The 21,461-nt window shown below is 40.9% G+C and overlaps 1 protein-coding gene across 7 annotated transcripts in view; it reads right to left on the minus strand.

Moving 5' to 3' along the window:
• PRR14L (proline rich 14 like) overlaps positions 1-19,266 on the minus strand; it is a 79,310-nt gene extending 60,044 nt beyond the window's left edge. For 4 of the 7 annotated variants that reach the window (XM_058281701.2, XM_058281698.1, XM_058281703.2 and 1 more), the window contains exons 1-2: positions 19,057-19,266; positions 10,566-11,063 (exon numbers count right to left, since the gene is read on the minus strand). In XM_058281701.2, coding sequence (XP_058137684.1) covers positions 10,566-11,012 — 447 coding nt within the window. In that variant the 5' untranslated portion in view covers positions 11,013-11,063; positions 19,057-19,266. Of the gene's footprint in view, positions 1-10,565; positions 11,064-18,149; positions 18,209-19,056 lie in introns of all 7 variants that reach the window. The other 3 variants (XM_058281697.2, XM_058281704.2, XM_071209887.1) reach the window with 3 other exon arrangements.
• Positions 19,267-21,461: the final 2,195 nt, after the last annotated feature.

Genomic DNA, 21,461 nt, shown 5'->3' on the forward strand with positions numbered 1-21,461 from the left:
CACCCTGTTGCTTGCACCACCTCAGTTCCTGGGTTATGTCACGTTTCATTGATTCTTCCATGTCTCTCATGTCTCTCTTTTTGTTGCATCATCATCTTGCTGTGTCACTCCCTACGTGGGCCTTGCTTGCCTTTTACCAGGAGGCCCCGGGGATTGAACCCAGGTCCTCCCATCACTTAAGCCAGATTCGCTTCCCTATACTATTTTGATAATGTCCTTTGATGCAAAAAGTTAATTTTGATGAAGTGTATTTTAACTATTTTTTTCTTTTGCTGCTTGTGTTTTGGTATAAAATCTAACAATCTTGCCTATTACAAGGTCTGGAAGATATTTCCTATGTTTTCTTATAAGAGTTTTATAGTATTAGACTCTTACATATAGGTCTTTGATCCATGTAGAAGTAATTTTTTTTTTTTAAGATTTATTTCTCTTGCGCCCCCTCCCCCTCATTGTCTGCTTCCTGTGTCCAATCACTGTGTGTTCTTCTGCGTCTGCTTGTATTCTCATGAGGCAGCACTGGGGATCTGTCTCTTTTTGTTGCATCATCTTGCTGTGTCAGCTGTGTGTGTGGCACCACTTCCAGGCAGGCTGCGGTTTCGCACAGGGTGGCTCTCCTTGCGCGGTGGGTACCCTTACACGGGGGCATCCGAGTGGACCGGCACTCCTTGCACGCAGCAGCACCGTGCGTGGGCCAGCTCACCATATGAGTCAGGAGGCTCTGGGTATTGAACCCTTGGACCTCCTATATAATAGGCAGACACTCTATCTGTTGAGCCACATCTGCTTCCCAGAAGTAAATTTTGGATGTTGAGAGGTAGGGGTCTACATTCATTCTTTTGCATGTAGATTTCCAGTTCTCCCAGCACCAGTTGTTGAAGAGATCCTTCTTTGCCCATTGAATGGACATGGCACCCTTGTCAGAAATCAACTGGCTATAGATGTGTAAATTTAACTCTGGACTCTCAATTCTATTACATTGGTCTATATGTCTATCCTTGTATCAGTGCCAAAGTGTTTTCATTACTACAGCTTTGCAGTAAGTTTTGAAGCCAAGAAGCATGAGTTCTCCAACTTTATTCTTTTTTTTTTTAAGATTGATTGATTTCTCTCCACTCCTTTGTTGTTTTACACTTGCTCTATCTGTTTGTCTTGTTTCTTTAGGAGGCACTGAGAGCTGAACCCTGTACCACCTTTGTGGGAGGGAGGTGCCCAATCATCTGAGCCACCTCTGCTCCCTGCTTTGTTGTGTCTCTCATTGTGTTTTTCCTTCCCCTCATTCTCTTGTTGTGTCATCTTGTTGTACCAGCTTGCCACACCTGCCTGTCACACATCAGCTCATGTCTTCTTTTAGGAGGCACCGGGAACCCCTGCTCCTTGCTTTGTTGTGTCTCTCATCATGCTTTTTCTTCTTGTGTCTCATGATGGCTTGCCATGCCTGCTCGTTGTGCCAGCTTGCTGTCTTCTTTAGGAGGCACCAGGATCCAAACCAGCAACCTTCCATGTGGTAGGCGGGAGCCCAGTCACTTGAGCCACATCTGCTTTCCACAACTTTGTTCTTAATTTCAGATTGTTTTGTCTATTTGGGGCTCCTTGCAATTCCATATGAATTTGAGGATCAGTTTTTCCATTTCTGCAAAAAACATTGCTGGAATTTTGATAGAGACTGCATTGAATTTGTAGATTGCTTTAGGCAGTACTGATATGTTAACAATATTAAGTCTTCCAATCCATGAACACAGGATGTTTTTCCATTTATTTAAGTTTTGTTTCATTTCTTTCAGCAATGTTTTGTATTTTTTAGTGTATAAGTCTTTCACCATCTTGATTGAGTTTATTCCTAGGTATTGTATTCTTTTAGTTGTTACTGGAAACAGGATTATTTTCTTGATTTCCTTTGCAGATCATTCGTTACTGGTGTATAGAAACCTAAATGACTTCTGTGTGCTTATTTTACTGAATTCATTTATTAGTTGTAATAGCTTTCTTGTGAATTTTTGCGGCTTTCTGTAAAACAGGATCATACCATTCACAACTAGGGATAACTTTACTTCTTCCTTTCCAATTTGGATGCCTTTTATTTCTTTCTCTTGCCTGACTGCTTTGGCTAGAACTTCCAATATAATGTTGAATAACAGTGGTGACAGCAGACATCCTTATCTTGTTCCTAATATTAGGGTTTCCCCCTAATATTTCAGTCTTTTACCATTGAGTATATTTACTGTGGATTTTTCATCAATGCCCTTTTATCATGCTGAGAAAGTTCCCTTCTATTCCTAGTATTCTGAGTGTTTTTAATCATGAAAGGATATTAGATTTTTGGGGGCTGGGGATTGAACCTGGGACCTCATGAGTCAGAAGCTGGTGCTCAACCACTGAGCCACATCAGGTTCCCTGAGTTGGTTTTATCGTTAGTTTTGCTTGTTGTTTTTTGTTTTCTTTAGGAAGGCACAGAAAACCGAACCTGGGAGCTCCCATGTGGGAAGTGGGCACATAGCTGCTTGAGCCCTATCTGCTCCCAGATACTAGTTTTTCTTAAAGATTTATTTATCATCCCCACCCCCCACCCCATTGTTTGTGCTCTCTGTCTGCTCTGTTTCTGCTCATCATCTTCTTAGGAGGCACAGGGAACGGAAGTTGGGGCCTCCCATGTAGGAGGGAGATGCATAATTGCTTGAGCCCCCTCCGCTCCCCTGGATATTGTATTTTGTCAAACGTCTTTTCTGTATCAATTGAGATCATCATGGGGTATTTTTTTCCCTTCACTCTATTATTATGACCTGCTATTACACTGATTAATATTCTTATGTTGAACCATCCTTGCATTCTTGGGATAAATCCCACCTGGTCATGGTGCATCACCCTTTTAATGTACTGTATGATTGTTTTGCCAGTATTTTGTTGAGAATTGTTTATCTATATTCATAAGGGTTATTCGTCTGTAATTTTCATTTCTTGTGCTATTTTTATCTGGCTTTGATATTAGGATAATGCTAGACTCAGAATGAATAAGAAGGTAATCCCTCTTATTCTAATTTTTGCAAGACTTTGAGAAGGACTAATGATAAATCTTCTTTTAAATGTTTGATAGAATTCAGCAGTGAAACCATATGGTCCCAAATTTTTCTTTGATGGGAAGTTTTTAATTACTTTTTGGTTTCAATCTCTTTACTTATGATAGGTCTGTTAAGATTTCTTTTGGCATCAGATTAAATAATTTGTATGTTTCTAAGAATTTGCCCATTTCATCTAGGTTTCCTAATTTGTTGGCACATAATTGTTCATAGTGTCTTCTCATAATTCTTTGTATTTCTGAATGGCCAGTAGTAATGTCCTTACTCTGCTTCCTGATTTTAGTTATTTATGCCCTCTCTCTCATCAGTCTGGTGGAAGATTTGTCAATTTTATTAATCTTTCCAAGGTTCTCTCCATTGTTTGCTATCCTCTATTTCATTTATATTTGCTCTAATCTTTATTATTTTCTTCCTTCTACTAACTTTCGGTTTAGTCTGCTCTTCTTGTTCCAGTTTCTTTAGATGTGAAGTTACTGATTTGTAATCTTTTTTAAAAAATCTAGACATTTATAACATCCATCACTTCAGCTCATAGGTTTTCATTTTCATTTGCCTCAAGGTATTTCCTAATTTCTCTTGTGAGGGGAGGGGAGAAAAAAAGGCACTACCTCTTTAACACTCCTTTGCTACTTCCCTACAATTTTTTCTTTCTTGCCCTTTTCCTCCCCCTTTCCCGCCCTGCTGTTTTTGCTGTCTGTGTCCATTTGCTGTGTGATCTTCTCTATCTATTTCTCTTTTTGTCTTCTCTTCTCATTTTCTCCTCTAGGAGTCACCAGGATTCGATCCTGGGGACCTCTGATGTGGAGAGAGGTTCCCTGTCAATTGCCCCACCTGGTTCCTGGTCTCTGCTGCACTTCACCTTGACCCTCCCCCTTCATCTCTCTTTTGTTGTGTCATCATCTTGCTGCATGACTCACTTGCATGGGCACTCAGCTTGCTGTGAGGGCACTGGCTTGCCACACAGGCACTGGCTTGCTGCACTGGACACTCTCTCTTCTTCCTTTTCACAAGGAGGCCCCAGGAGTTGAACCTGGGTCCTCCCATATAGTAGGTGGAGGCCTTATCACTTGAGCCACATCTGCTTCCCCTGATAATTTTTGAGTATGTCTTTATATCTATCATAACAAATTGTTCCAGGCTCATTGTGTATTCTTCCTTGTCCCAGTCCTAGAACTTCTCCAAGGATCCTTAGTTCCTGTTCTTGCAAGATAAAAGGAAGATTTAGAAACCAAGACCTGGGTGCTAGGTGAGCTCTGGTGCTATGGGATGTTACTGCTTCTAGGCCCCATCTCTCACAAGCACATACTCCTGTATTTCTCTGAATATATTAAAAACCCTAAGTTGACAATGATATTTCCAATTCCAATCCAACACTCCAGGGCTCATTCTAGCCTTCCTATAACACTTCCCTATTTGTAATTTCTTTCTTTGATAGTGAGAAACCTCTCATTATCGACAATCTACTTACCTTTTTTGCTCAATTTTATAATACAACATAAAGCAATTTAGGACTTACTAAACTACAACCCTGTGAAAAACAAATTTACTGTTTGGTGGTTTCTCAAAAAAGTTAAACACAGAATTACAATCTGACCTGGCATTTCTACTCATAGGTATAAACCCCAAAGAACTGAAAACAGGAACTCAAACAGATACTTTATATCAATGTTCATAGTAGTACTGGTTACAATATCCAAAAAGTAGAAATAACCCAAGTGTCCATCAAGAGATGAATAGATAAACAAATCATGGCATATGCACACAAAGGAATATTCATCCATTAAAAAAAAACAAATGAAGGGCTGATACATGCTACAAAATGGATGAACCTTAAAAACAATGCTGAGTGAAATAAGCCAGAAACAAGAGAACAAATACTGTATGATTCCATTAATATATCAAGAAAGGGCAAATTCATAGAGACAAAATAGATTAGAATTTAGTAAGGATTAGGAGGAGGAGGTAATGGGGAATTATTGCTTAATAGGTATAGAATTTTTGTTTGGTGATGAAAAGTTTTGGAAAGACAGTGGTAATTGTTGCACAATATTGTAGATGTAATTAATGCCCATGCATTGTACATTTAAAAACGGTGGGGGGAAACGGACTTTGGCCCAGTGGTTAGGGCGTCCGTCTACCACATGGGAGGCCCGCGGTTCAAGCCCCGGGCCTCCTTGACCCGTGTGGAGCTGGCCCATGCGCAGTGCTGATGCGCGCAAGGAGTGCCGTGCCACACAGGGGTGTCCCCCGCGTAGGGGAGCCCTACGTGCAAGGAGTGCACCCATAAGGAGAGCCGCCCAGCGCGAAGGAGGGAGCAGCCTGCTGAGGAATGGTGCCGCCCACACTTCCCGTGCCGCTGACGACAACAGAAGCAGACAAAGAAACAAGACGCGGCAAAAAGACACAGAAAACAGACAACCGGGGGAGGGGAGGGGAATTAAATAAATAAAAATAAATCTTTAAAAAAATAAAATAAAATAAAAACGGTGGGAAGAGGATGGGTTCAAGCAGTTGGGTGCCCACCTACTCCAAAGGGGGGGGGGGGGCAAAGGAGGAGGTCCCAGTTTCAGTTCCCCATGCCCCCTGAAGAAAACAAGCAGGACACTGAGAGCTGATGCAATGAGATGATGCAAAGAAGAGACACAAAGAGCAAACATAATGAAAGACACAACAAGTGGGGGACTGAGGTGGCTCAAGCCACTGGGTGCCTCCCTCCCACATGGGAGGTCCCAGGTTTGGTTCTTAGTACCTCCTAAAAAAAATAAGATGAGCACTCAACAAATGGACACAGAAAACAGACAGCAAGTGCAAACAACAGGACGGGGGGGGGGGATAAATAAATATGTATTTTTAAATGGTTAAAATGGCAAATTTTATGTTACATATTTTTACAATTATTAAAAATACAATTATAAACAAAGGAAAACAATTTAGCAACAGAAGTACAGTATTTGTATACTGTTCTTTTTGCATTTAGTCTTAGCGTATATAGTTAAATTATTGTTTTCTACAGTTAGGTTATTTTTCTCCCCTGCCACCCCTTCAGCATGGTTTTGTTATTCATTTGTAATACAGTTAGAGTCATTTGTTACAGATTGCATTTAATTTTGGAGTCCCCCACATTCTAGTTGTCCATTTATTTTTCTAGTACGTGAGAAATCAACATGGCTCCTAAAGTCAGAACTATACAAAAAGGTGTACTCAGAGAAGTGTCATTTCCATACTTTCCATTACATTCCCATTCTATTCTTTCCATTCTGCTCCAACTCAGTATAGGTAACAAAACACTTTAGGTTCATGATTTTTCTTGAATGTGAATGTGAATTTTGTACAAATGAGCAGGTACTTGTACACTTGTTTATTTCCCCTTCTTTCTTATATGAAGTGGAATAAATACTGTATTTGTTTACACATCATTTTCATTTAACAGTATATTCCGGTGTGTAGAAGAGGATTAACATAGCAGGCCTGAGACAGTTATCCTTAGCAAGGCCTGTTTGCAAGGTTGAGCCTTCACTGGCGTCTGGGAACTTAAGATTTCAGGAGAGTTCCCACAATTCCCTGTAATGTTAAGAGTGGTACATTGTGCCTAGACTGTGCAAACAATGTGATTTATGCTGAATATCTGTTTTCCTTCTGGAAATCGAAAGTTTTGGCAGATGCCACATAAAGAATGCCTACAAGACCAGCCCACAATAAAACTTTCGGTGCTCAGTCTCTAATGAGCTTCCTTGGTGAACATTTCACATGCATTGTCACAATTCACTGCTGGAGGAATTGAGTGTATCTCTACTAGGAGAGGATTCTTAGATGCTTGTGCCTGATTTCATCTAGACTTCATCCCATGTACTTTTCCCCTGCGATGATTTTGCTTTGTATCCTGTTGCTGGAATAAGTCTTGGCTATGAGTAGGACAACATGTTCTGTTCTGGGAGTCCTCCTATGGAATCATGAAACCTGGATAGAACTTGGGGACCTCTGACATACCTGGAAACCATTCTGTATCAGCGCATGGAGATCATTCTCATTCTTTATTACAGCCACATAGTACTCTACTGTATAGATGTACCACAATTTATTCAACCTCTTTCCTATTTCTGGACATTTAGGGTGCTTCCAATATTTTGCAATTATAAATAATGCTGCAAAGAGTAACCATGTGTATATATATTTTTTCATAATGTTGTAGGTATATCTTCAGGGTATATTTCTAGAAAAGGGAATGTTTGGTCAATATGACAGGGCATATGTAGTTAGGTATTGCCAAATTCCTTTTCAGAAGGGTTCTATCAGTTTGCATGTCCACCAGCACTGTACGAGAATACCAGTTTCAGCACAGCCTTGACAACCAGACGTGCTCCCATACTTTTTCATTTTTATCAATCTGATAGGTGAAAATTATCTCAAGTTCTTTAAATGTGCAATTCTCTGCTTTTGAGTGAGGCTGACCATCTTTTCAAATGTTTATGGGAAAAGATATATGTAAATAAGTTTCTCTTCAAATGTTTCCCCATGTTTCTATTAGTTTTTGGTCCTTTATACCTTAATTCAAGAATTCTTTATATATTAGGGATATAAGCCCTTTATCGCATGATGTATGTTGCATATATTTTCTCACAACTTATTAGTGTCTTCTGACCATTTATGATGTTTTGCCAATCTAACAAGAGCTACCTCGAGGATGGGTTTCAAGGGGTCTGCAAACCTGAAATGGTATGTCTGCTTTTCTGAGAGATCTGTAGCTTTCAGATTTCCAAGGATTCTTGAGAATTGTTAGGAGATACTCCTGCCCCTTGGTTTCCTCACCAAGCCTAACTACCCAACAGGACCGCTTTTCTGGTGGACTGTTCTCCAAATTCTTAAAGACTTCTCTCGCTTCTCTTGATTCCTCTCTTACACACCAGTCAGTCAGTGACTTGGCTTCCAAAGACATATTTCCAGGTTTTGTCATTAGTTTGGAATCTTACCCATGAATGTACATCTGGTTTTCTATATGACACAAAGAGGAAGACTATACTCTAGTTGTGGGCCAACCATGACACAAAAAAGAGGTTATCTGTCACCTCTCAATCCAGACAATACATTTCTGTTATGTGTATTAAGAGCAAATTGGCTTTTCTTGGATGCCACATCACAAAGTCAATTTTAATTGACCAACAAAAATCTATAGGTTTTCTGTTTCCCTGTAAGTATTCTGCTTTATTTTCACTTTTGGAGTTCACTTTTTGAAACAAAGTACAAATTCTTACATTTAAATCTATTAAATTTCATTCTGTTCTATATAATTCAAAATAGTTTTTACCTAAGATAGGGTGGGAAGGGAAAAAGGGGTTGCTTTAAAAAAAAAAACACAGAAGACAACAGAAGACAATAATCTTCTAGTTCTTAGGTTGGGTGGTAGATATACATATGTGTGTCTGTTCCTCAAACAGCATAACTTACAGATACTACATGCTTTTAGTTTATATCAAATATTACATGAAAGGAAACTTTCATCTTGTCAGCCTTGGCTCACCATATTAAAAATTAAAAAACTCTTGAATCTTGAATCTGTTACCTCACTTACTTAGCTGTTCATATTTTTATGGATAGTTCACCACAACATAAGATCCACTAAGACATAATGTTCATTTACTACAGAGTAAAGGTTAGTAAGAGACAGAATGCAGGTTGAGGAAGGGGAGCTGATACTGAATGTACATAGAATGTTTAATAAGTTTGATTGTAAATATGTGGAAAGAATTAACAGTTGATGGTAACACTACTGATTTATAAATATGAGTGTGGCTGAAAGGGTAGTCTAGAAAGATTAATGTTAATTGAAAGACAGCTTAAGAATAATCTAGGGACTACATGACATGGCGATTTTGATGGCAGATAAGGATTGTGGTAATACAAACACAAGAAAATTCCTCTATTACAAGGTGTTAATATGATGACACATGGGAAAATACAATCTAATGAAACTTATAGACTATAATTAACAATATTGTAATATTTTTGTAGCAAAGGGAAAGTACTATATCAGTACTAAAGGTCAAAAAAAAAAGAATATGGATTTAGTTTTATGAGATGTGAATACGATCAAGAATTTTTTCGTTTGTTTCATTATCTTCATTAAGAAGGAGACCTTGCTCATGTCATTTAACTAATCTGAGCTCATTTATTCATTTTTTGGACACTGGAGAAAGAACTGAATTTGTTTTTAAGATTAAGTAAAATAAACGTGCCTGGACAGGACTTTTTAAAGTAATGCTTCCATAATTTGTTAAGGTGCCCTCTGTTATTTTTCGAAGTTGAAATAAAGTTTAAAAAAAAAAAAAAAGGATACGACATTCAACTGTTATCCTAATGCTTCATCCATTCCTAATTATAGTCAATGTATGAAGCCTACTAACAGCAATCAGTTTCCCTGCAAACTGTGTAAAGAAATGATGTTTTTATCAGCTGGGGAATAGAACCTACCTCTGAAAGCCAGAAAACATGAATTTATTGAATGGATCTAGAGCATGGGTTGGCAAACTACAATCTTGGGCCAGTTGCTCGTTTTTATAAAGCTTTATTGGTACACAGCCACGATCACCTGAGTATTTATTGTCTCTTGTCAGCTTTCATGCTGTAATGGTAGAGTTGAGTGGTTCTGACACCGACCAAATACATGACCTGCAATGCTTAAAGTATTTACTGAATGGCCCTTTACAGAAAAAAATTTCCTGACCCTGGGTCTAGGGCACCATCCAAGGGAAGAATAAATTTTCTAGTCCATTTGGCAGGTATATTCCTTTAGGGGTTTGGGTCCATCAAGCGATCACAGTTCACTAGCCATTAGTTTCACCTAATGACACCCTCTTACTCTAATTTCAGGCTCAGTGAGAGAAATTTGATTTCCCAAGTAGGCTTACCTACTGGGAGAAGAGATGCTGACCAAGCCAGTGTGACCATTTCTAGCAAGTCACTATTCTGCTTCTCACTGTATATTAAGACAACTGGCTTTCTCCTCTCATGAAGTGGGTCAGCATAGGTCAGTCCTTCAGAGAGCAACACCTCTGAGTAACTGAAAAATAAAAGTCAAGTTTCAGGATCTACAAAGCTAAGGACCAACTTTTGATGTACGGTGATACCTCTAGGGTATCTGTCCTGTGAAGTCCTACCCAGGTCAACAGTCTCGGTCAAAGATATTGTTGTGACATTTCGCTCCACCTTAACTGTGCTAATATCTTAAGGAAAGAGGACACGTCATTTCTTAAAATCAGATGCAGAAATACCACATGACTTGACCAACATTCCATATACAGCAGCTGCTTCAGCAAAGTGACACAAATGTTTAAAAGATCATCAAAAGAAAGTTAACATCAAAATCAACATTTTAGAAATGTTTCAAGAATAAATCATAAGCTACCAAGATGTCAGCATCTGTATTTTATAATGTGAAGTGTTACTCTGGAAAGCCGTCATTCACACGCAACTCATCTGAATCAGGATCTCATGTCTTACCTGACTTGGGCTGATCTTTTCTTCAGCAGCTGTGGAATGTTCACTTGGGTCTCTTAAAATTTCTTCCTGCTTCCCTTGATCTCTGAAGGCCTTTAGCTCCATGCTCTTGGTTTTCTCCGCCCTATCCAAAATCCCAGAAGCCACAGAGCCTCCTGATGTGCAGTCCACCAGCCCACACCGCCCAGGCACACCCCCATCATCCAAGGTCTCAGAGGTTTCTTCACAACTTTCCACATGAGTCCTCTGTAGCTCCAAGGGCAATGTCCTACTCTGACTTAAAAAAGCCCTTGAGACTCCGGGTTTTACATCTGGTATCACACTTGGTTCAGAGTCAGCATGAAGCTCTTTGGAGACACTTACTGGGAGTTCAGAGAATAATTCCTGTACCACGGCAGACATGGAGGAATCAAGAGGAGCTGGCTGAGTCTCTACTCCCGATGACAGCATTAGGGCAGACGTAGATTATGGAGTCAAGTCTTTTACATCAAACGGCTCACCCTGACACAAATCAAAGGAAGGGATAAAAGTTTAAAACCTTGACAGGGTAGAAGAAAGCTGTCTTAGCTCAAATGGACTAAAATAAGGAAAATAAATTCTACCTCAAATGCCAGCATTATCTGGCAACCAAAAATTTCTCCTTAATAAACTGTAAATTTATGGAGAAATTAATACCTATAACAGACATCTCTCTTATCTCCATTAAAATATTGCCTTATAAACAATTCTCAACTAAAATATCAAGGGCCAACAAAAATGTAGATGACAGTACGTCACATCTAAGCATCTAAGACTAGACCTGAAGTAAATCAGAAAACAAAGATGGTTTTCTATTTGTTTTCAGGGCATGAACCTTGCTTGTTTTGTTCACTGCTGTATCCCCTATGTCTAGAATAAGTGCTTGACACATAATGTACCTGGTAAATATTTGTTGAATGAATATATACTAAGAACTCTGAAGAATCTGATACACTTAATTCTCCCCAAGAAGTATTCTCTGTTTTAAGGAGAATATGGAGAAAATATAACTCCATTCCTTCACTGCTCACAGAACATTTGAGCTGTATCTACAATCTAGCACAAAACACCATGAAACCAGCTCTTTAGCAGAATCATTCCTAACTTTTACCCAGCATCTTGAGACTTTCCAAGTGCTTTCACACATACCACTCATCTGATCATTTGATGCTCACAACAACCCTGTGAGCTAAGTAGGGCAGCTATCATCCTCCTATTATAGATTTTAATACCATACCTACAGAGGGACAGTGACCTGCCTAAAATATTATATGGCTATATTAGAGAAAGGAAAGAAATAACCCAGGAGGCTTCTCCCATGTTGGTAATGTTTCATTTCTTGCATTAGGTAGTGGGAACACAGACTACTTGCTGAAAATATTTATATCTAAGTAGTTCATCATACTATGTTACTAAAGTAGTCAACACACTCACATCAAGAGAATGGTACACACAGGATCAGGGTCTCTTGGCCATTAACTTTTACATCTACCAAATGTGTGCTGTTTCCACAAGAAAATCCACTGGAACTTGACAACAGCTGGAATTGGTTAACCAAAAAAAGATACTCTATGCTTGCATTCTTGATGCTTTCCCTACCCCTAACCATGAGGAAAAAAAGGATGAGAATTATTTGGCAACTGAGTTCAAAACAAGTATTTATCAGTTTAAAATAAGGATTTATGTTAAATCCCTTTGGCCAAAATGCACATAGGAAGTACTATGTAAGAAAGACTGCCAATTTCTAGGCTTAACACGTTCAAATATCCATCTTTCCCCAAAATAAATAAGTAAAAGCCAGTTCTGGGGACCAAATTGTTTTAACTGTTTAGAACGCTCACCTTCCCTTCTCTCTCTGACTACATTCAGATTTCTGAGACAACAGATCTTTGCAACTAGTTCCCTCGGTCCCCAGCTCTGTTACGCCCCTGATTTTCTGGGGGAACCCTCCCTCAAAATAATATATTGCTACGTTACTTATTTAATTACAAGAAATAACAGAAATCAGATGGCTGCTCCATAATATTTAGTTAAGACAGGAAAGCTGATTAAAAAAATTGAACCTAAAAAAAGGAGAGGTAAATTGTGAACAGGGATACCAGAAGAATAAAATGAGACTATATGAAAACCTTTCATCAGCAGGACTGTGTTAAAGATTTAAAACAACAAGAGAAATGTGTCCTTTTTAGAACTACAATCTATCTTTCTGCTTCTCCCCTAGCTCCTGGATATTTCTGGGGGCACTTTAGATTTTAGGCTATGAGTGGGGAGAGGGCAGGTAGCAGAGACAGAGCAGAATTGGTATTTTATGCCCAAAAAAGCAGGAAATGCTCAGTTTTAATTTGGGTCAGCTTCTCTTTTCCAGCAACATGCACAACCCAGTTTTTTGGGTTTCACTCCACATACGACCTGGAGAGAACATGTGCAAGAAAAGATACTTATACAACAGTAGGTCTGTGTATGGCAGGGTTCTTAACCTCTTTTGTTCCACAGACCCCTTTGCCAGTCAGGTGAAAACCACAGACTTCTTACTAAGTCCACACTATACTGGTATTATTTAATAAATATAACACACCCACACCAACACATCCCCACAAGAATAATGTTTATCTGAATGTCAATTCAAGCAAATGGGCCCCTTGTTAAGAACCCCTGGTCTATGGAGAGTCTCCTTGGGTCTCTCTAACTGAGTGTCTGCACTGTCAAATTAATCCCTAACACTCTTCCCTTTTAAGGCTTCACTTTCTTGATTTCTGTAGCATCTTTGCTATGAGGGTGATGCAAAGCTGTCCCTTTAAGCACAGAATACCCATATGACCCAGCAACTTTACTCTTAGGCATATACATAAGAGAAATGAAAACCACGTTCACACTAACAGTTGTTCACGAGTGTTCATACCAGCATTATTCACTATAACTCAAAAGCAAAGACAACCCAAATGCCCATTACCTAATGGGTGGATAAACATAGTTTGGTATTATCCATATAATGGAATATTATTTGGTCATAAAAAGGAATATGTCATGCTACAACATGGATGAATCCTATACTAAGTGAAAGAACCCAGTCACAAAGAATCACATATTATAAGATGCTATTTATGGGAGTGGATGTAGCTCAAGTGATTGAGCGTTTGCTTCCCACATATGAGGTCCTGGGTTCGATCCCCAGTACCTCCTAAAAACAACACAAACAAACAAAAAGCCCCAGTTCTCATTAGGGAACAGATGTAGTTCGATGGTTGAGTGCCTGCTCCCATGTATGAGGTCTTGGGTTCAATCTCTGGTACCTTCCCCCACCCCCCACCAAAAAAATCCTATTTCTGTGAAATGTCCAGAATAGACAAATCTACAGAAACAGAAGCAGATTAGTGGTTGCCAGGGGCTGGGAGATTTAGAGAAATAGGGAGTGGTTGCTAATGGGCAGTTTCTTTTTTGGAATGATAAAAATGTTCTAAAATTGATTGTGGTAATGGTTGCACAACTCTGTGACTACCAAAACCAGTGAATTGTATAATTTAAATTGGTAAATAGTATAGTATGTGAGTTATATCTTAACAAAGCTGTTTAAAAAAAAATTCTGTCCCTAACCTCAACCTTTCTTTCAAATGCATAGCCTAAATTTTACTCACAAGGAGGACATCCCCAAAACTTAACATATCTAAAATAGAAACCATTTAATCCAATGCATAATTGAATCTTACTACATGCAAATGGCCATAAGAAACAAGAAGATGCCCTCAGTAATTTACAGGCTTAATTCTTTATCCTTTTGTCTCTTTCAGTGACAGCACCACGATTATCCTAGAGCTTAGATTTGAAACCCCAAACATAAGCTTATCTGGCCTTCCACTCACCATTCAATTACTACTTTTAGCCTGTGGACCCAACTCATGCACAGTCTCTAAAAAATCCCACTCCTTTCCACCTCGCACTGTCCTAGTTCAAGACTTCATTCAGAACACCACTCAACACAAGGTCATTTATTAAACATGTCATTATGATGAGTCAATACAGACAACTGCATAAAATGGCTCAAAATATTCTTCAGGGAAAATGGTGCTGTCACCTTTCCTATGTCTGCACCTACACTGTTAACTGGCATTAATCAAAACAGAATTTCAAAGCTTTGGTCACTGAAAGGTAAGTTTCAAATTTCCAAAAGCCAAACACCACATAGCTATCATATCTTGATATCTTTGTTTGGGAGAGACAGAATTCTAAGAATTTGCAACCTGTTTAACAGCTAGGCCCATTTTATGGGCTGTGGAAGCAAAATAAGACACTCCCTTCCTTTTTCCTTCTAGCCCATTTCTGGGTCCTCACATTTCTGAGCTTCTATCTGCCGTTTTAAGAACAATTGAGTGCCTCAGAGATGGAGTGATAGATGCAAGCCTAGGTAGCAAATTAAAGTTATTCCATGTTCACTAGCTCGCCAAACTCTCAATTTAGCCATCTATCAAAATATTGGAAATCCCGTAAGACTTTAGCAACAGAACAAAATTTTAACAAGACATAAAGGTTTTTTAAAACAAAATTTCTGGGAAACGGACTTTGGCCCAGTGGTTAGGGCGTCCGTCTACCATATGGGAGGTCCGCGGTTCAAACCCCGGGCCTCCTTGACCCGTGTGGAGCTGGCCATCCGCAGTGCTGATGCGCGCAAGGAGTGCCGTGCCACGCAAGGGTGTCCCCCGTGTGGGGAAGCCCCACGCGCAAGGAGTGCGCCCGTGAGGAGAGCCGCCCAGCGTGAAAAGAAAGAGCAGCCTGCCCAGGAATGGCGCCGCCCACACTTCCCGTGCCGCTGACGACAACAGAAGCGGACAAAGAAACAAGACGCAGCAAATAGACACCAAGAACAGACAACCAGGGGAGGGGGGGAATTAAATAAATAAATAAATCTTTTAAAAAAAAAAATTTCTGGGAGCTCATGTGGCTCAGTGGTTGAGCACCGGCTTCCCACACACAAGATCCAGGGTTCAATCCCCAGCCCCCGTACCTCAAAAACAAATAAATAAGTAATAAAATAAATTAATAAATTCTGGATACAGTGGAGCAATTAAAAATGAATGTGCTATGTATTGATTGTAATGGTTCCCATTTTGATTAATAAAGACGTGCCTGAGCCTAAAAAAAAAATGAATGAATGTGCAGAAATATATCTCTTTATAATAGACAGCTGCCTGGGATATCATCTTATTAAACTAAACGAGCACAAGGACTGTTTTTGGTAAAACAAATATGTGCACTGGAAAAATGTTTGAAAGAATATAATCTGAATATTAACAGTGTTATCCTGGGTGAGGGGATGACAAATGACTTATCTGTATGTTGTACTTTTTTTTTTTTTACAGTATGTATTACTTATTTTTTTAAAAACGTGAACATTTTTTCAAGATTCAAATGTATAGCAATAAAGAATATCTGGCACATGTATTACCCCTTTTATCAGTATCTTTCCAAAAGTCAGCTCTCTGCCTTAACCATGAAAGTTTTTACATTAAAGTGTTAAATAAACTTGAAATAAAACAAAAAAGTGAATAATATAAAATACAGACAGGAATTTATAGCTCAATCCTTACTAATGATTTATAACCAACCTACTGGGTTAGGACACCAATTAACCAGCTAGTTTGCAGTATAAGCAAAAAATAAGCCACAGTACATTAATGGCTCTTGCCAGCTGCTAGCAGTCTGTCATCGTTACCATAACAGGGGCGAGAGTTAGATTCTTTAGGGGACAGATATTCTTGAAAAAATTACTGACAGAGAGAGTATGCAGTAAGATTCTTCAAATAAAGGAAGAAATTCTTTTGAATCAAGAACAATTATCTCATGATCTTTCTGTTTCAAACGCAGAAGCAGCCCGCTGAAGTTGTCTAATTGCTAGTCCAAGTCAGAAGGCCAGGGCCCCTTCCTGACTCCCACTTTCAAGCTGCACTGCCTGGAGTGTGTCACTTAACTTCCAGGGCCTGTTTTTCACATGTAAAATGAAAAAGTTAATCTCAAAAGGCCCTGCCACCCATAAAAAAATCCCATGACTCTAAATGCAAACTTTTCTATTTCTCTTTGTTTCTGCAAAGCATACCCAGAGATAGCACAAAGGTGGGACAGGGCTTGGACTAATCCCTACTGCAAGTATTCAAGAGTATTTGAAGTAATTCAAGTACATTTTACATACAAAATAGATGGAAAGTTTTTCCTCTGTGTGTCGCCAGGTAACTTGGCAGTGTTAATTCTCATCCCCTCAAAAAACAAAAACATGAAAAAGAAAAACTGCCAGTGAAAGATTAAGGCCGCCAAACTCAATCCCATTATAATAGATTTTATAATACTGAAAACTTGACAAAGTGGCAACTTTCACTTCAGTCATTCAAACACTCCCCAAAACAGAAGTTCTGGAGGTACAAAATTTACAGCAGCAAACAGAAAAAAGAAGAAAAAAAATCAAACAAACAATGAAACCAGCAGAACAGAAAACCATGTGCCCCAAAAATTTCAAATCTTAAAGTCTCCCTCCCTTTAATCCCAATGTAAAGGGCAGGCTCTTAATGAACAGTTAATGACCCTGGGGACTGCCACGCTTATGTCAAGGAACAATACTCACAACAATGTGCAGGCCCTCAGAAGTTCACAGCACTCCTTTCACCTTGAGAAAGGGGCTTTCTTTTCCAAAGAGTCAAGACACTGTTGCCAGTCCCTCTATGAAGGAATACAGAGAAGGGGCCTTTTCTTGAGGGACAGAGAAGGAAGAATCTTTTAACAAGATCTTTAGACAAATTGAAAGTGGGGCAAGAAAGTCCATATACTAAACAGGGCCCAGTTCTTCAACATCAAGCCGGCAGGAAATCTCAAAAGCATAACGCGCTGTTTCCCTTTTCCTCCCTTTATCAACGTGCAGAAAAATAATCCCTCTGTCTCCACATGGGGAGTTAAAATAGTGAAAACGCTGCTGGTTTTTACTGACAAAGACCCTCTGCATAAAAGATTTTCATTTATTTTTCAAAGGAAGGAAGAAATCATCTCTAAAGACACAGGAAGAAAGAGCCCTCTTCTGAAACATAGAAAACAATTTTATTTTTCTTGGGAGAGCAAGAGAAAGGAAGAAGTTGGAATCTTCCTTTGTGTGGGTGGGTGGGGGATTGATTCGCAGATAGATGGAAGCCTTTTCCTCACTGAAGCAGATAAGGGGAGTGGGAAGACATCTCTTAACTACTCAGTGGAAGAAGTGATAGCTTCTGTGGACAAAGGAAAGTCTGCTTCTGGCATCCCGTCTCCCTCTTAAGAGTACAAACCTAACTGTAAAAGCCAATTATTTTTTCTTGATTATTTCATTAAGTGAAACCCTCTTTGTTAATTCAGGGAGTGGAGTGTAATAGGATCTAAGGGGAAAAGTCTCTTTCTTTACTGGGGGAATGAGGTGGAGGGAACATTCTAGACTTCCTTTCCAGTGAGAAAGGATGGGCTTCTGATTGGGGAGGGGAGAGGCAGGCATGGTTAAATCTCTGTGCAAGATATTCGGGCTTTTTTTTTTTTAATGTCAACAAAGTAACAGTAAAAGGAACAACTTACCAAAAGCTTAATATGCACTAAGCACTTACACAAATCCTCCCTTAGTCCTCATGACAATCCTATGGAAAGAGTACCCAAGTTAGAGATGGGTTAACTGAGATTTAGAGAGGTTAAGCAATCAGTCAAGGCCACAAAGACGGTAGGTGGGAAACAGAGAATTGCAACTCTCTTATTCCAAAAGTCATGCCCTTAATTATGCCAGGGAAAGATGATCATTACACACCAAACCCTTGAGAGGAGAGAAGCAAGGCTCCCTCAGTGGATATAATAGGGGGCGGCGGCGAAGGGCCAATTTCTAATTCCATAAAGTAAATTCAGGGTTTTCCTCTCCCTATCTTGGGGTAAAGCTAAAAAATCATGGAGGGAAGGTAAGACTCTCTCTCTCTTACAGGGAAGGAACATTCCCTCTGTCACTTTTAGGTAAGCTGAGAATCTCCCTCTTCACCTGGGGAGTGCTGACCAAATGGACAAAGGTCTTGTTTGGGGGTTATGCCTCATCCTTCCTTAAAGCAAGTTCAGAAGCCCTCTTCTGCACCCTGGGAGCGGGTTTCCCCCTGTTGACAAACGTACGGGAGACAGGGAAGAGTGTACAGCCACGACGACGGGCGTCGTCCACCGCGAGGAGAGAAGTTGGGGGTCCCCTTGCCGTTTCGAGGTTGAAGAGGAGCCTCTCTCCCTCGTCGGGGCCATGATCCGGAGAAACCGTTCCCCCTCGCGACGCAGCGCCTGGTCTCCTCCCTCTCCCCGGGTCGGCTCAGCCGCTCGCAGCGCAGCCTCGGCTCCCTTCGGCAACCCAAGTAGGGCGGGGGTCCCGGGTTCCCCTTCAGCCTGCACCGCCCGGTGAAGGATCCCATTAGGACAGGATGGAACGTTTACGCCCGAACCTCCCCGCCCCACAGCCGCTTACCCTGAGGCCTGCTCCGCGGCCCACGTTCTCCCCGCCAGCCCGACCTCTGCGGCCGCAGCCCAGTCGCCTCCAAGTCTACCTGAACCTTCCGAGCGGGGAGAGCCCGAGGGCGCTCTGGCCACTGCCGACTCTTCGTCTCTATGACCACCGCACTTCCTCATCCGGGACCCGAGTCAGCCATGCGGCCTCGCCCAAGCCACGCCTCTGCATAGCGCGCGCACTCGCAATGGCGGGTCTTCCGGCAATGGGCCTCCAGCCCTCAGCTGGTCCCACCCTCACTCCGCTCCACCCCACGTGCAAGCCTCTTAAAGGGAAACACACCTTTGACGACCCGCTCTTGCGGAATCCCAGGGGCTAGTGTCTGCCTCCGCTGCCACTTCCGAAGTCCAGTTCACCATTTTTTCTGGCCTGGACGCTGCAACGTTTGGGGACCTCTTTGTATCCACTCTGGCAACCTGGGAGATCTTTTTAAAACCGGAATCATGTTTTAGGTGCTGCCACTGCGCCTGCACCTTGTGATCATGGTAACCATCAAGTCAAAGTGGCCACCCCTGCCTCTACTCGGTTACAGCACCTTCTTGTAATTTATCAAGAGCTTATATATCACTAGTTGAAATTACCGTGTTCATCTCTTTATTGACTTGTTTATTGTCTGGCCCTCATCCTTGTCTGTTTTGTTCTCTCTGCTCAGTAGCTAGCAGTGTCTGGCACCAATAGGCACCCAACAAACATTTGAAGGGAAGAAAAAAAATGTTTACCCAGGAGGGAATTGAAGAGGTCCAGAAAATGGAAGCAAATCATACAGCTATGTGTTGAAATTAGAAATCTGTTTCTTCTTGGAGCTTTTCGGTCTTGAAGACTAGAGAGCTAGGGGTTTGGAGGGTTTTAGGGAGATTTTAATTCTCTCTTCTCTGACCGAGATATCTTTGAATCAGCTGACTGTTTTGGCTGAGATAGTGGTTTTCCCAGATTTAGCTGGGGCTGGAGATATTCAGAGCTATATGGAAATCCCATTGTCTGCAGCCTGTGTGAATAATGTACAGTTGTTAAATAAGCCACCTTTCTTTAAAACACACAGATACTGTTGGAATGAATAAACTAGGAATTCACTTTTAAAAGATAGGACTTGATTTACAACACTGAGGCAAATTAGTATAGCTAAAGAGGGAAGGCAGCTGAGACCCTGTCTGGAAACATCCAGAGGGGAAGGCTGTTACTAAAGAACAAAGCCAGTAAGACCCAGTGAGCCCCTGGCCACACAATCCTATTTGAAACTTTCTGGGGTCAAAGAGAAGCCCCGGCTACCTCCAAACAACAGGCCTCCCCATTGGCCCCCTGAGAGCTAACAGGTGAGGCAGCCAACCAGAACAGCAAACCGATGGGGTCCCTCCACAAATTAGAAAAGGGGAGGAGTAAAGATTTTAAAAAGGCCTAACCTGGAGCCCCACGTGCCTCTCAGCCTGCAGCACATCTGCAATCTATGCCTCAGGTTGTGTACACTTTTCTTATTTCTTTTTTTTTTTAAAAAGATTTATTTATTTATTTAATTCCCCCCCTCCCCTGGTTGTCTGTTCTCGGTGTCTATTTGCTGCGTCTTGTTTCTTTGTCCGCTTCTGTTGTCGTCAGCGGCACGGGAAGTGTGGGCGGTGCCATTCCTGGGCAGGCTGCTCTTTCTTTTCACGCTGGGTGGCTTTCCTCACGGGCGCACTCCTTGCGCGTGGGGCTCCCCCACGCGGGGGACACCCTTGCGTGGCACGGCACTCCTTGCGCGCATCAGCACTGCGGATGGCCAGCTCCACACGGGTCAAGGAGGCCCGGGGTTTGAACCGCGGACCTCCCATATGGTAGACGGACGCCCTAACCACTGGGCCAAAGTCCGTTTCCCTTTCTTATTTCTTAATAAACTCTTTAATTTCTTGCCTACTCTATGGCATGTCCTTAAATCCTTTTGTGTGACATAAACCAAGAACCTAGACTAGTCTGCTAGCAGTATCTACATTCTCAAGTACTTTCTCAGGCAGCTAATGTCTTTAGCAGGGGGTCTGAGAAGTTTTTGATGTAGAAAATGGAACTTTATACTAAAAAGATTGAAAATTAGCAGCTTAGTTGAAAGAGGCCTGGGCTGGAAATTAAAAGATCTGGGTTCATTTCAAATCAACCTCATTCCATGTTTAAGACACAACTACTATGTTCAATGGGCATGGACCATGATAGACTTGCTATGATTTGCCCCTGGAATGTAGTCATAGCTTAAAGCACATTTCTGTGGTTTTATAGGTAGTGGTTCGTGTGGTTATCTTTCTCTCTGGAATAAAAGCTCCCTGAGGGCAGGGACATTGTGCTCCTGGTTTTAGGTCATATTCCCAAAAGCTGAGGTACATAATGGGCAGTTAAGCAATATTGGT

Source organism: Dasypus novemcinctus, chromosome 19, assembly GCF_030445035.2.
Source record: "Dasypus novemcinctus isolate mDasNov1 chromosome 19, mDasNov1.1.hap2, whole genome shotgun sequence".
In the NCBI taxonomy this organism is placed as follows: Eukaryota; Metazoa; Chordata; class Mammalia; order Cingulata; family Dasypodidae; genus Dasypus; species Dasypus novemcinctus.